This window comes from Parambassis ranga, chromosome 1 (genome assembly GCF_900634625.1).
Source record: "Parambassis ranga chromosome 1, fParRan2.1, whole genome shotgun sequence".
Taxonomy (NCBI): domain Eukaryota; kingdom Metazoa; phylum Chordata; class Actinopteri; family Ambassidae; genus Parambassis; species Parambassis ranga.
In genome coordinates, this window is record NC_041022.1 from 16,912,419 (window position 1) to 16,928,850 (window position 16,432).

A 16,432-nucleotide genomic window follows, 5' to 3' on the forward strand; every position below is an offset into this window, starting at 1 on the left:
GCACTATACAGTGTAATTTGGATTTTTTTGTTTAAACATGCACGCAGGTTTGCGGTTCAATTCCCTGCCCGGGCTACATGCCGATGTATCCCTGAGCAAGCTTCCAAAGAGGTTTTCATTCATCCCCATTATCTGAGATAATGAACACAATACGGCGCTCAGTCCCACACCTCCACATCCACCCCGTATACTGTCCTGGCCACAACCAACATGCCCTCCAGGGTAACAGCATTGTTTTCACAGGGGCTGTGTTTTAGGTAGGGTGTGAGACAATCTTTGTAGTGTAACAGAGACCTGTCTGCAGGTCTCAGGCTGTACACTGATCCTCCACTGGCTTTACGTCTCTCTACAGTGATCCTGGTTTACCTGTGATAGCTTTCACCAACTGAAGCCTAGAGCTCACTCAGAAAAGACTGAACCTGCCCTCCGGCATTCACAGGCTGGATTGACAGACAGCTCAAGGTTCAAACACAGACCATTTAAGCGCTGTCTAAACAGGGAATCATTTAATCTGGTGTGTTATCATGTGATTTCTGTGGCTAAAATAAGTGGCACTTACAGCCTAAATTTATATAAGTTTTAAGCCCTTTTATCCCTCATTCTTTTTAATGTACTAGTTATATTTGTTTTATGTTAGTTACGTGTCTAGATCCACTGTATCATGTTGTGGCTATCATTCTGCTTGAAGGGGTTTTCCATGGAGCCAGAAAGGAAAGAATCATCTTCGCTGTCTGAAAGACTTAACAAAGCAAGTCATGAACAGGTGTAAATCTAGCTTAAGACAACAAGAAAACATCAGATCTGTGTCACTAATCTGGTCAGTTTTACCAAAATTGACTCAAGGTAGAACCTGTTGTTTTTTCCCAGAGAATATTGTGGAATTATTATAATTCTGCAGTCTCACAGCATTAACAAACTGTTTGTTTTTTATGCACACGCTTGTGTGTGTGTGTGTGTGATTTCCTCTGATGAGGGACAGTAAGCAGAGAGTTGTCACTAATTAAACCCCTGCTGTCCTACAGGAAAGACAGAAAGCCAAGTCACTACAGATAACACACACACACAGCGAACTGGTGTGTGTGTATGTGTGCATATGTATTTTAGATATTGTAATTAGGTCCTTGGAGAAGAGAGAGAGCGTCTCTGGAGTGCCAAACAGACACGATCTGTAAGAAAAACAACCAGAAATGTACACAGACTAAACACAGAGGCAGTTTGAGGGATGTTAAAGGGAAGGTCCTTAACCTACCTCCATTGTGATTGACAGAAGGTTTAAAAAAAAAGCCTAAAGAGGCAAAGAGGTGGTGCTGGAATACACAGACATGTTAACCAGGGGACTCCATTTGGACCTAGATAGCATCCTGTACATACACATACATAGATACAAAGACACATAGCAGCGCCATGACTTGTATCAGAAGTGTTCCACTTAATAATGCATGAATGTGTCTGTGGTAGCGGTGGTGGTGGTGGAGGACCGGTGTCTCGGACGGCCAGCCTTAATGAAGTTGGGCATGTCTGCTTCACTCTTGCTGCCAGAAAGTCATGAATAAACATCAGCCAGCTAATTAAACTCAGCACTGGCAACTGTACTCATCAGTAAACAAGCCTGCAAGAGAGGGGTCCCACATAAGCTCGCAGGGATTTGCAGGGAAGGGAGGAATGGTAATGCCAAGCCTTTACTTTCTGTTTAGTACAGTATATGGACTCTGGAAGGCAGAAGACAACCTTGAGGAAAAGAAAAAAGGGAGAAAAGTATTTGAGAAAGAAACAGAAAAGTATAAGTGGAGGAGGACGAGAGAAACATGGAGCAGTTGACCTCCTTATCGGAGAAGTTTAAACTCACCCACCCTCAGTTCTTGTTGTGCGTCTGACTCAATACTTGGAAGTTAAAATATAAAAATGCGACACACAACAGTAATACAACAGAATATCTGTGTGTGACTGTGAGGTGTTGGCTAAATTCGTTCTAGGTTATAGTATATTAGGTTGTAATGAAAACTGATCTACTGTCAGTGGAGTCGTAACAAAGAAAATATAGGTTCATAGTCACTAATTGAACTCTGTTGTGTTGCTTCCACAGCCTGTAACTGTAACCTTCATGCACGACGGTGCCGCTTCAACATGGAGCTCTACAAACTATCAGGGAGGAAGAGCGGAGGAGTGTGCCTCAACTGTCGCCACAACACAGCAGGTCGCCACTGCCACTACTGCAAGGAGGGCTACTACAGAGACCTGTCGAAACCCATCTCACACAGGAAAGCCTGCAAAGGTACAGTGCTGGTTTTTGTCTTCTGTTGTCTTTCTGGCCATCAAGCAGTCTGTTACATCCATAAACATATTTTATCAAAACTATTGCAAAACACTGCATCACCATTTATCATCCTCAATATGAGCCACTTCTGAGATTATGTAGGAAACACTTAAAGAAGAATTACAGGAAATGGGGGGAAGCACGCAATCTTTACATTCCTCAGTCTGTCTCACCCTCATCTCCCTCTGTCAGCAGAGATGAGTTGGGGGTCTTCTGGGATTGTGGGGGTCTCTGCTATGGGCGGGTTGGGCTGGGTGTTCCCTCATCGACATTGAGTTATTTGGTGCAGTTCGAGGTGGGGCAAGGGGATGACAGGACAAGCAAAACAAACAGAGCTGAGGTGTGAAGTGATCTCCGGTGCAGGTCAAAGACAAATGGGAGATCGTTGCGAGGCCTACAAGACGGGGAGAAAAGAAAAAGAGGAAACAAAGCAAAAGCCAGGATCAGACGGGGGCAGCAAGAGAGTGAAAGATGGGAGGGAGGGATAAGAAGAGGAAGAAGGCAGAGGGAACACACCCATACACAGGTGTGCACACTGCTGGATGAATTGCCTGCCATCAGCCCTCACCGTAGCTAATAAGGGTCAAAGAAAGCGAGGCGGAGGAGGAGAAGGAAGAGGTGAGGGTGACTGAAAAGAGAGAGAAATGTTTTCGCACCTCTCCTATAGCTGCAGGGAAAGATAACAGGAGCTGAATCCCTGTGCAAACAAGCCCAGAGACACCTCTGTATAGATAGAGCCTGTACACACATAAGCATGCATACCTGTTTGAGGGGTTCAGAACGCTCATCTCCAAAGGCAGCTTGTGAGGAAATATTAGCTGCCTGTTGACAGTTTAAGCCCGAGTTTTCTTATATCATTCAGCAGGAAGTAAATAAATAAGCTGACCTCAGTCCGTTTGACAGAAGACCGATGTAATACCATCAGGAATCTGATGTTAGCTTAGATTAAAGGATGCTTTGTTGAGATGAGTTTTATTCAGCTGCGCTCATGACTAATCCAGTTGATGAAACATGTCTGTCCTCCTGTGTTGGCATGCTTTGTGATGCTGCAGCAAAAAATACATCAAACACATGCAGCGTTAAACAATGTTGGTCCCATTAAATTCCCAACATCCAGCAACCATAGAAAGCATATTTTTCTCCTCTGCATGAACACTAATTGATAACAAAGTTTTCCAGACTTATTCACCCCATCCTCCAGTCACTCATGACCAATATTCCTAACGTGACTTTTAACACCTTCTGTGGCTTTGGGCCCATTCTCCTGTCGGCCAGGAATGCAAACACACATTCATCACGATGGGACGTTGTGTATCATTAACCCCTATCCTCTGCTGTGTCTAGCAGGCCCGCTTATTGTGGAGATTTAACCCTTTTTTTTGCGTTGTTGTTTTTACATCCCTTCTCATGTGTCCAAGACTTGATTCTTTCAGCATCTCATAACTCAAATTCACTGGAGGGTTTGTTTCTTCTTCTAGTAAGATGCTCCAGCTGTGCATTTACTGGTGCAAGTATGTTAAAATACATATATACCACATAGAGTGGATTTTATTTTGGTTTGGTAAAACCTTAAATTATATTCGATGTATTTCTAATTTCAGACAGCAATGGTTCATATACAACATATTGCACATAATTACAGAGTGCTTTTACTTTTTTCATATTGATTTCACTGGTGAGGGCCACAAAAATGAGAGACAAGCAGACAACAACAAGAAAACCATCAGGCTACATTATTGTTTTTTTGTTGTCGTTCCAATTCTTAAGCAGACAAACCAAATTAAAGCAATGGAATATGAATGAAAACCTCAGTTCATGTTATGATAAAAATGTTTTTACCATGAATATAAAACAGAAAAATATGTTTCCCCTGATGTGGAAATGTGTTCTCATACAACTATGGTGACTAGCTCTCTGTTAGAAAACCTTGGATAAATGAGACATGATGTAAAAAATGCACCTGGTATAGACCTAAAATCTGCACCAAAGTGATCTATAGTATGTGACGCTGCATCTCAGATGGATCTGTTTTTTTTCTCCTATGCATGGATGTTGTGTCTATGAAGGCTGGTTTTCACATCTTTACTGACTGTGCATGGTGCTCTCAGCTCACTGAGGAAACTGTTTCAAATGAACTTTTACAACAAACGGTTAGTCCCTCTAAAATTTTACGGTAATTCAATACTTGCTGGTCAAACTGCTTATTAATGAGCTATTAACTTAGTGAAATTGTTAGCTGATGGCAGATCAGCCTGTTTCGTTAGCATAAAACTAGTTTGATAAACAGGCCTCGCTAACAAACACCACATGGAGACCAGCCACCAGAAGATATCTGGCTTTTTTTGTTGCCATTTTTATTTTAGGAGGAGATGTTTCAAGACAAAGGGAAGACTCAAATGGAGCAGTTAATTCTCATGGCTTTATTTTCATCTTGTTTACTGGGTTTCACTCTAAATCGAAGCAGTTAGAAATAAAAAAAGATGAAGGAAAAATTGGGTTTTTAATGTTTTTGCCAGACTAAACAACACCATCAGCCTGACTCCATGGTTTCAGTCTACTTTGGCACTGTTGCGTGAGTGCCATATTCAATCAGTGTTTGATATAAAAATAATAGAAGATGAGGTTGAAGTAATCTATTCAGAATATGTTTATATTTAATGCTAAACTGTTGCAGTTGCATTTTCAGAGAAGATAAATCCAGTAACAAAACATTTTTCCTAAATTTTAAAATTTAGTTTTCCTGTTTTTATTAATATTTAGTATAATAATATTTCACTTTTTCTGACACTTTATTGACCAAATTATACTGTAAATGGATAATTCATAAGGTAATTAGAAGAATAATTGATCATCAACATTATTTCCACTTGCAGCTGTAGTCATTAGTTATTAGTCTAATCAGCACAACTTTACATCAGTACCACCATGCACAGTTTCCACGTGTTGAAAAAATTACCTCCACACAGTACAATAGAAGCTCGGAACAATCACATGATATAATCTATAATAATGTTATTGTTTTAAGATAATGACAGTCCCACAGGCTCATTGTAGGAGTGCAGTCATGTCATACATTACATCAGAGTTCCCAACTACTAAAAAACTAAATCATCTCACACACACAAGTTTTTTTTTTCCCTGTTAACTCCTTCACGTTCACTGCTGCCTCTCACCAGAGTGAAGTATAAACTGATTTCATCATTGTTTATAACATTGTCAGCTTACCCAAACGGTTTTGTTCAGTTTAATCCATGAAATTTGCCAGAGTTTATGCATCTCCCACCTTTCCCAGCCCTATGTAATTATAAGCAAACACTGTCCAACGTCTACTGAGGTATTCAGTTACATCAAAATAGACTTATAATAAAAGATCTGCGGTAATTACCCCAAGCTGACAAATGATATGAAGCAAGACCCGACTCTTTTGCCAATTGAAACATTTTTGGAAAATATATCTGGGAAATTACAGATGAAGGCTTTAAAGAAAAGTGTCACTGTATTACATGACCTCTCTCTCTCTCTCTCTCTCTCTCTCTCTCTCTCTCTCTCTCTCTCTCTCTCTCTCTTTGCTAATGAACTTAACAAAGTTACCACACACCACTGTTTCCCTGCATCAGACACCTTTATTTGCTGTCAAAATCTTTCCCTGCCAGATTCTCTCAGGTTTACCACATCATAACTCAGGATAATTCAACGAAACTCAAACCGCAGAACTAATTTCTGTCTGCTCCTCAAGCAGTGTGAGCACTGCACTGAAGTGACAGCAATTAAGAGCTTTGGTTATTTATTGAACTCAGAGAATAGAGAGGAACTTTTGCTGTGTGGCTTTTGGAAGAGAGTGAGCGCTGTAGGAGCGTGGGCAGGTTGGGCAAGAGTTTGCTTTTATATGTGTAATACAATCCTGTCAGAAAGCAGCTCATTTCCATAGGAGGCCATTAGACAGCAGAGAGCTATCCACTGCAGATTGAGCCCTGCCTGGTGGCTACATTCACATGCCAAAATGTATAACACGTCACCCCTCATTGAGCAAGAGTGCAAACTCAGAATGCTTTTCAATGAGCTCTTTAGATAGTGCAGAGCTATAATACATATTCAGTGTAGAAATGTCTTATATTGTTGCCATGTAGTCCAGTTGATTGTCCAGGGAGCAGACACTGGAGAGCAAAAGGTGGCTAAAGTCTGCTTATAGCCCAGGATGGGTGTATTAGAAATGGCGTCATGGTTTTTTCTTCAAACTCTGTTTATTAACTTTAGTTCATTTTTAAACTTTCAATTTCACAAATTGCCTCATTAATGTGTATACTAACGTACTGAGGACTACACTAAATAATAAAGCCTGCTCTAGATTAGTTCAACTCATAGGACGATCTAAAATTAATAACAACAAGCTTGAGCAGGTTGGCGATGGTTCTGTGACTGATGGACTGAATTCAAGCTTCGCAGCCTTCAAATCTGAACATCAACCATCATATAATTACATTGGTCAGCTGGATGATGAGGAACATATTTTGCATACATAGGACAATTAGGCTTTGATTGAGGGATAGTCTGTTTCAATCAAAATAGCATGCTAGAAACCTCCTTCCCTCTCCTCAGCATATGTCTCCCATTGACACAGGTTTTTTTTATTGACCACACATAAAATGTTTTCTGCCTGGGATTTGAAAAATATTGCTTTTCATGACTTCACTTTCAGCTTTGTATTTTCAGTGGGTGTGCTGATATGGGCATGTTTTCAATTAGAACACACACACACACACATGTGCAGTGTCCTGCATTAATCGTCATTCACAGAATCATCTTGTGTTCAACATCTTGGGTGCTGTCTTGCAGCCTATTATTCTGATCAATCAAAACAACACACCAAGCAAGACACACCCTCTGAACTTGTCATATTGAAAGCTGTTTATGTATAGCACAACAGCCCCAATAACAGCTCTCCATAGATATTTGTGGAGAAGCAGAACCTAATTATAATAGAACACAGACGCGGGTAGCTTGGCTTGACTCCAGGGCCAACAAATTATTCTTACTGGCACAGTACGCACAAACCAAACAGAGGGGAGGTGGGAGTGGTGTTCAGACTTCAAATACCAGCATTATGTTAAACGATAGAGTCTGAAATTCTCACATTGTGCAATCCCAGACTTTTAAAGAAGTGTCTCCATGAACTAGGAGAATGTTTCATTCATTTGTATGCAACTCCTTGTGGAATGGCTTTAATTTAGCATTTTAGGAATTCTGTCTTCATATGGACACATGCCTAATCAAATTTGTGCTGTTAGAAAAAGACCAAAAGTTCCCGTACATACATACACTTCTTATCCTAAACATCTCTCGAGCTTTCCTGCTGTAAAAGGCCTCTTCCTCTCTGGTCTCCATATCTCCCTGAGCCATCTGAAGTAGCTGTGAAGCAGAGCACACAGCCACTTAACCGTTTAAGTGGACACACACTTACAACTAGAAACTCTCTCACACCTCTGGAGTAAGTAACCCAACAGGTGTGTCATCCATCCAGACAGTCAACCAATTTGTCATCTGACAGGACTGCGACTCACTCAGTGAGGACGACCAAATGTGGAGGAGGAGGAGGAGGAGGCTGCAGGTTTCCCACCTGTACACCATGTGCTGTGCGCTGTGATTTACAAGCAGGTTCCAGGCTTTGAGCTGCGGTTATGGGCACATGCTCTTAAAAACATAACCTGAGCTCTCTGAAGCTCCAACCAGAAACTCACTTTGCCCTCGAACTCCCCTGACACACTCCAAAATTTACAGGCCTGAAGACGTGCTGGAGTGGTCTCCACGCTGTTTACTGGGTTTGCTGAGGCTCTGTGTGTGTGTGCGCGAGAGTGTGTGCAAGTCCCTTCTGTTCAACACGACAAAGCAATGAAAGCGGTGACAGATTGGTCTGATAAAGGTACTAATAGGTACACACACACTTTTAGGGAGGCTTTCAGTGTCTGATAAGAACAGCATGAGTACTCACACACCAAGGACAGATAAGAGCAGCAACAGAAGCTTAAAGTCAGGAAACAGGCAATAGAGATAAAAGAGGGTGCGATAAAGAGGGAGGTGAGACGGTGGAACACAGACTCTCCTACAAGAATGCACATGGTGACATCTTGTCATACCTCACTTGTCAGAATATCTCACCAAACAACAACTATGTTGTTTCCAGGAGTCAGAGGTCAGTAATAAAGAGAACAGATAGCATATTACATTACAGCTTTACAGCAGTCTTGTCCCTGAGGCGCATGGTAATATGGATCTCCCCGAGAGCTTGCCTGTTTTGCAGCCTGATTGAATAACCGCCGTATCACCGCTCTAGGTCAAAGTGAATATAGCTTTCCTAAAATGAACATAGAGTAATAGAACATTTGACACTTATTTAATCCCTCCAGGTAACATGTAGTAAAAACTATAGTACAAACAATAAGCTTCAGGATGAATTTGTTTGATACACATCAAAGACTTCAGGCGACAAAATGAACACATTATTTTGAAGCTGTTTTTGTCTGTGTGGGCCGACCAGCCTGTGAGCTTAAAAACAAAGGAAACTCTAACCCACTAAATACCCCCAGAAACCTCAAAGTACATTAAGTCAGTTGATCTGTTCAGAGTGACGAGTGATACAACACACACACACACACACACACAATCCAAAGGGGAGTAGCAAAGAATGAGCAGAGCTGTTCTAGTAACCTCAAGGCTGTATGTTAGCATCACAGGTTTTCCAGCAAATAAACACAAACATGGTGAGAAATAGTGTGGTGAGAGCTTGGTGAGAAAACACATTTTTTAGGAAAAATGGTGATAAATTAGAAAATGTGTTCTGGTCTAGATTAAACTGTCTGAATTCACAGTGTACGGTCTGTGTGGAAGACCATTAATCCATCCTACTCACTAACTATTTACACCTGTAAAACAGACGAAAAGAAACAACTCTCAGACAAACTATTGATTTCCAACCTGATGGGATTGGCTGTGATTTAAATTAAGCATTTGGATAAGTGTGAGCAACTGGAAAATGATTACATTCCTGAAGCATGTGTGTTGGATAGACCCCCCAGTTTGGGAGGAAGTGTGACAGACGTTTTGGGCTGACGTTCAAAGCCTGACATAAATCAGAAACAGGCAATTAGGATTAGCCTCCATTATTTGATCATTTTGGTAAACATGCACGACCATTTGTCTTTACCTCACACATACAGCTCTATTTGTGCCAAATAGCCACACACACAGAGACATGCTTCACAGTGAAGCTGAAGATGTATCATGGCGGCTCATGGCAGTGTCACAATGACAACAAATGGATGCTAAGTGCTCAGGATAAAAAGTGTTGTTGTGTTGTTGACCTTAGTTCTGTCTATCTGTGCACGTCTCCACCTGTCTCACCATTCTACCATTGTTGCCACGCTGCTGCTCTGCCACCTGCACTCTTTGTAGTTAGTATTTGTTTGTATCTCCCCACATGTCTGCGTGTGTGCGTGTGACCACTCACTGTGCCTCTCTTTCTTTCCTCTGTTTCCTCACAGCATGTGATTGCCATCCCGTGGGTGCTGCTGGCAAAACCTGTAACCAAACCACAGGACAATGTCCCTGTAAAGACGGCGTGACTGGTATCACGTGCAACCGCTGTGCTAAAGGCTACCAGCAGAGCCGCTCGCCCATTGCCCCCTGCATAAGTATGTGGAACCCATCTTTACCCTATCTGCCTCACTATAGGAAAATGTGGCCTGGCTTCAGGTCTATTATACACTTTTGAATATGTACATAGTCAAAATCTCACACACAGTCAGACATGCTACACACTGTAAGAGCAGACAAGTCGCCTCATTATTTCCTTCAGACAAGTATACTTCGGGTGTGACCAGTAAATCTACTAGCTTAGATAAACACACCATTAAAGTGAACCTCAAGGTTATGGCAGCGCAGCCTTCCTGGTTCGTTGGTTTCCATAAATCTAAGTAGTAAGTATAGGACTAAAGACCTAAAGCTGTTAACAGCACCATCTCCAGGCCCAAGTGTCTGAGTATCCATTTTTATGCCAAGAAATGCCCTAATCAAAACATGTAAAATAGCCTCAGGGTTGCCCCATATGATTACCCCCCCATCTAATAATAATAATCAATGGACTCTGATTGGCTCCTCTTTCTAAAACAACACCTTTTTAATTGGTGCTCTTTCCATTGTAATAAAACAATAGTGGGAACCCAATTCTCCTAAGAAATAATAATCTCTTCATGGATAAATTAAATCAATGCATGATAGGATTTCTGGGAATGTTTATGTCAGATCTGAGGTGTGAAAAATGCTGTAATGTAAAAATATAGTCCCTCTATGATGATTTAGTGTTACCTCACAGTAAACATCCCTCTGTTGGAACAGCAAAATAAAGTGCTTGCCAAGTGTCCGTTAAATGGAGCCATAATATATCTTTGTATAGGCCCGTTCAGTTTTTAGATAACATACAGGAAAGATTGCTGATCAACAAATGAACCTCCGGGCTTCAGGTGACATTGTGTTGGCAGCAATTTTACTCATTCAAAAGACTTGATTCTTTCTTTCTTCACTCATACACGCTCTGCACAGCTGAAACCACCACCACTACTCTCTCAGTGTGTTGATCCCATTCTTTGCATGTATCCTGATGATTTTATCTAGTATTTTCTTTCACAGCTCAGTTCAAACTCTCACCTGCTTACAGTAATAATACAAGTATTACACATGTTTATATCTTCTGTTGGCATCCTGCTCCTTTTGGAGATAAAAGGACTTGTTGACATGCTCCTCATGCATGGTTTCTAGTGTCAAACTTCCTACCTGCTTTTAAATACAGCAGAGAGTCTGAAGGAGGGCTGAGAGAATCAAGTCTGTACTGCCAACAGCTCTGTTGTAGCCTCTCGCTGCAGCAGGATGGTGAAAACAGAAACAAATCACAGATCATATAAGAAAGGTACATTTACCGGTATTAGGAGTCTACATAAAAGGGACGAGTGGAAGTGTTGGAAGGTTGATGGATCCTCAACCATAACTGCAACCATTTATGCTGTAAAATAACATATAACATTTGTAGATTATAAAATGTGCCAGAGGTTGTTGGAAGAAATTTTTATTTATTCCACAGTCACCATGATCTTATGTAATGCTATTAGGATCTAACATTAAGGGACACAATATCAATATCAATCTCCTGAACCCACTTTGTCCTGCAGTGCAGGGTCACAGGGGGCTGGAGCCTATCCCAGCTATCTACGAGCGAAAGACAGGGTACACCTGGACAGGTCGCCAGAGAGAAAAAAAAAGATAATATAATATAGTAAAATTGTAGTCTATAGTTGAAAAAATGCACCATAACCATAAATCTTGTCTGATGAAAAATGAAAACAGAGCTTGTTGATTTAATCCTTCCTTACATCTGTACAGTTGCATACTGTCCATGCATGCACACAAACGCACGGATGCACTTAATAAACTGCTCTCTCTTTGTGTCTATTTTTCTCTTTGAGTAGAGATTCCAGTCGCGCCTCCTACCACCCCGTCCAGCAGCACGGAGGAGCCCTCAGGTGAGCACAACTACAGTCAAACATCTCATCTGTTTTTGTACATTTATCTGTAAGTTGCTACATGTTCTTTCTGGAGGAAAGGATCTGGAGACTGCTGTGGAAGTAAGAATAAATGGATGTGGGATTTTTCACGTCCACACCTCAGCCAAATTTTTTTTTATCACAAGTGTAAAAACAGACTGCAGGATAAATTGGTTCCCACTTGCCTTCCCCCTCCTTATTAGCAGGTTCATGAATATTAAATCCATTAGCAGCGACCCTGGGATGTGCCTCCTTTAATCTCTCACACTTCCGCAATTAATCAGTCTAACTGCGGCACAGTGGGGTGTTGGTGTAGTGCACAGCGCTGGGGCCTGGTAGTTTGTTTGATTTGATGATATTCATCTTTCCAAACTCCCCCTTTCCCAGTCCTTCCTCTCTGATGCTGTGAAGTAAGAGTTGGACTGATTGAGGGAACTGGATCATGTATTTTAGGCAAAAAGTCAGTAGTACTTTTTTCATTGCTTCACTAGATTATTCCTGTCTGAAATTATACTGTATCCAACTTTACTCAGGATATATGTCATCAGGTTTAGTTGTGGTAAATAAAACCATCAGTTATCTGTGTGGGTTTAATAATGGTGAGAGGACCATAGCAGTAATGGCATCATTAGCACTGTCAGAATGGTGAGCACTGTGGTCCTTTTACATGCTGGGAAAGTGGAAGTGGTTTTAGTGGGACAAATCAGATGCTAGTAATACAAATCTCTTGCAATAACCTTTGCATGTCAAGAAGGTTTTGGGTGAGTCCTCTTTCTGTTGCCAGTTGTGATTATTAGTAACAGGAAGAGATTATAAATGTCATTATGGGGGCCCAAGAACTCCAAATACCTACATTTTTGCTTACTACAAATACATACATGTCCTAGAATCCATGTTTTGTCTGTCTACCTCATAATGGAAAAACTTGAGTCATCTGGCTCTCCCCCGTGAAGTTGCAGGAGGCCCAGCATATTGTGTGTGTGTGTGTGTGTGTGTGTGTAAGAGGCTCCTGCAGCTGTTGTTGGGCCCTCTGAGGACCCAAATGTTCCCCACACTGCTTCGATTGACAGCGCAGTCAGAATATCGGCAGCCTGCAACCCTCCTCCACATCTTTTCTTTTCTCTTTCGGCCCTCTTTTCACTCTCTTCCACCTCCTTCGTCTCCCTCTGTTTCACGCTTTGTCTTCACATAACACTGTGGGTGGTGCAGAGCTGGAATATCTGGAGTTTCTCTGGGCCCCCTTGTCAGAAATCTGTCTACTTTTGTGAGGAAGGAAATTTTCTTCACGTCAATGAAGGATCGCTGAGAGGAGGAGGAGGACATGGTTTACATGTTATCTCAGTTGTTGATGAGAGTATTAGAAAAAAAATATTTTGCTCATCGCAACCACTGATTACACAGTGTTATTGAACTAATGTAAACACAGCCTAAAGGAGACTGTGTAATGATTTGGACTGTGACGCTACTTCCCTTTCCAATGGTATACAGGGCATGAGTCTGATCTGCCTAGAGCTTGAAATCACACAGACTATAAGGTGCAGCACGTTGACTGACATCCTGCGTTGGTCAAGTCAGTCATGAGTAGCCAAGGATCCCGCTGGCCCACTCTGGCTTACAGGTCCAGGGGATCTGTACAGTAGACTTTGAAGCTCTTCAGAAGGTCGTACAACAAACGCACCTCTACTCAGCTAGGTGTTCCAATAGCTAAGATAACATCTAGCTTTGATTACAAACAGATGTAAAGTGTGTGGATTTTTTAACACAAAATATCCTAACTACTAATCCTTGCAGTAACACAAGTAAAATTGCAGTGTGATTTCACAACAAAGTGCGAGATATCAATCATTTTAAAGGACATATTTATAATATTAAGAGGAAAAATTAGTGGAAAACCACTATATAAAAATTGGAAAGAGGATAATACACGATGAAAAAAGACAACAAAGGAAAAGACAAACATGCATGAATGCAAGGTCAGGGTGTTGGGCTGACAGCTGTGAGGCAGGTGTCTTGTTGCCCCTCACTGGAAGGAGGGGAGTATAGTTGGTGTGGTTATGAAGGGGGTGAATAGAGGGGTGTACGAGGGGAAGATGGAGTGGATATTAATTTGTCTCCAGCAGCAGCACTCCCCCTTTTTCGACCACACGGAGGGCTGGAATGCATGGAGAATACCTCCGATGGTGTGGCCCAGACAAAACACACATTGTGCTGTTGGGTCATGGATGGTGTGAGTCGCCACTCCCACGGGTCATGACAGAGACGTCTGCACGGCAACGAAATGTGGAGGAGATTAACTGCTGATGACCTGCGATGGCCGCCCTGGCCTGTCAGAATACACAGGATGTGAAAGTAACTAATGATGATGAGGAGAGGGAGAATTTGAGTGACGATGATGATGCTCATAAGGACTAACATGTGCGTGTGTGTGTGTGTGTCGGAGGCTGGAAGTGATCAGAATCTGTGGTGGACCCCTCCTCAGATTTTTTGGACATGAGTCTTGCTTTACACACCCTGTCCAGCACTCCACCGGACATTACAGTCATGTCAGCGTGCAGTCTAGTTATGCCAAGAGTTAGAGGATAAATAATAGTAAAAGACGTTTTTTTTTTATAAACAGGGCCAAAAATAGATGTGCACAGTATCAAATTGTCATCAAACTTCTACATGCATTTTAACTTTTTCAGCTTTTTAATGCTATGAATTCTTGGCAGAGTTATTTCCTCTCTGCGTGTCTGAGCTAACCAAGAGGAGTCCCCACTGACTCATCTGAAAGTCATCAGTTACAGTAACACAGGACGGCCCAGCTCATCAAAACTGATTGCACGCCACCCAAAAGTAAAATCTCAAATCAGGTCAAGAATTGTAGCAGCCTCTTCGCTGCCCCCTGAAAACAAACCACCTTTTACGCACAGACAATACAACGAGGAAAGAAGCGGGAGGGGGTGTCTTCTTCTTTCTTTCCTCCTTTCTCTCTCTGTGTCTTTCCTGGACAGGATCCAGACTCACAGCTCTGATGTGAGCAGCCCAGTGCAGAGCAGAGGAGAACAGTGCGGGGCAGCACACTGGGCTCTATAATCTAATTACATGCTTTATTTGCCACAATTTGTTTCTCAATCAGTCCGGTTGAGGGAGAAAACCCTCCCTGTTGGGGCGTCATTTACAACTCCTTGTCTCACTGCTCTGGTGCTACTTTTGATACCACCCTGCCAATCAATTCTTATTGAGGTGTGGAGTGTGGAGTCTTTTATCCATAGAGCATCCATAGTCTGGACATCTAAGGCATTAATGCTGAACCAAACGCAGGTGTTGGTGTTGCTGTATTGAGTCAAACACACAGAACTGTGCAGCACTGTATTCTGTCCTGAAGCTGCTGTAATGGAAACGATTAGCTTAAAGGCTTGTACTGTACTTTGATAGAAGGGGCAAAGGTCCACCTCTCAGTTACACACTCCTCAGTCCTTTGAAAGGCAGGAGACAAAGCGCTGTAGTAACTACATCTACTCAGAACACCCAAAGCACATTTTAGCTCAGTACTACAGGACTGCTTCCACTTCTCCTGCTTGTAACACGCACACAAAGGGAACATTTGTCCTCACGGTAGGGGACTGCCTGGCCCTAAATGGGGATCTCGGGGTGCTCTCAGCGGGGCCCGGAGCTGTGTCTCAGGGGTACACTAATGGGGAACGAAAGGCTATCAAAGGGAAGTATCATGATGGCATCAAGGGGGGGTTACGAGAAAACAAAGCTTCCTTTCCACGGCCCCCCTTTCGATCATTTACATGGTAATCAGGTGCAGCTCATATGGACTCCACTGTTTCATTTACTTTGCATATTGTTGTTACTCTCTCTTTATTTACTACCATCCACAACAGCTCTGAGCTAAACAGTTTGCAAGACTTTGCTTAAAACCCTGGACCTCCTCTTCCTCTTCTTCGTCTTCCCACCCCCTCCTGGTAAATTTCACTCCTGTCTTTTTTTGTCAACCTCTCCACCCCTTCGCTCTCTACCAGCATCCACTCTTCCACCTCCTCCCTTTTTTTTGGGGGGGGGGGGGGGTGCATTTTTTCTTGTCATGGAGTTCCCTTGGCAACCGCATTGAAATGGAGTATAAAGGCGAGTAAAGGAATGAAGCAAAGATCTGGTCACATCAGTGATGTTTGTTCATATTCAGGCTGACTGAAAAGCTCCAATCCTTCTTCTTCCACTGTCCCATCACTCTCTGACACTACAGCTCCCTGCCCATCCATCTCTTGGTCTAGCTCTTTTCTTTAACTGTACTCATTAAGACACAGAGCTGTTAATAAGTGCCGCAGCTCCGTTCTTGGCAGTTGGGAAAGTTAGGAGTTTTTTCCACCCTGATATGGCCTAACATCACATCATTTTGGCTCTGACTGTAAGTAGATGGCTGCATGACAACATTGCATGGGGCCATAACTGACGCTATCTGCTGCTTTCTGATTGCAGACTGATTGCTACATCTTGTGTTATTGCTTGATTGGAATTTCCTTCCTTTTTCTTTTTGTGAGGACAT

At 42.2% G+C, this 16,432-nt stretch overlaps 1 protein-coding gene across 2 annotated transcripts in view; it reads left to right on the forward strand.

The window, feature by feature from the left end:
• Positions 1-16,432, forward strand: part of ntn1a (netrin 1a) — a 46,451-nt gene that overhangs the window by 23,775 nt on the left and 6,244 nt on the right. Inside the window, exons 3-5 of one of the 2 annotated variants that reach the window (XM_028416435.1) lie at positions 2,084-2,272; positions 9,850-9,999; positions 11,827-11,880. In XM_028416435.1, the coding sequence (XP_028272236.1) occupies positions 2,084-2,272; positions 9,850-9,999; positions 11,827-11,880 (393 nt within the window). The remainder of the gene's footprint in view (positions 1-2,083; positions 2,273-9,849; positions 10,000-11,826; positions 11,881-16,432) is intronic. The other variant, XM_028416442.1, reaches the window with a different exon arrangement.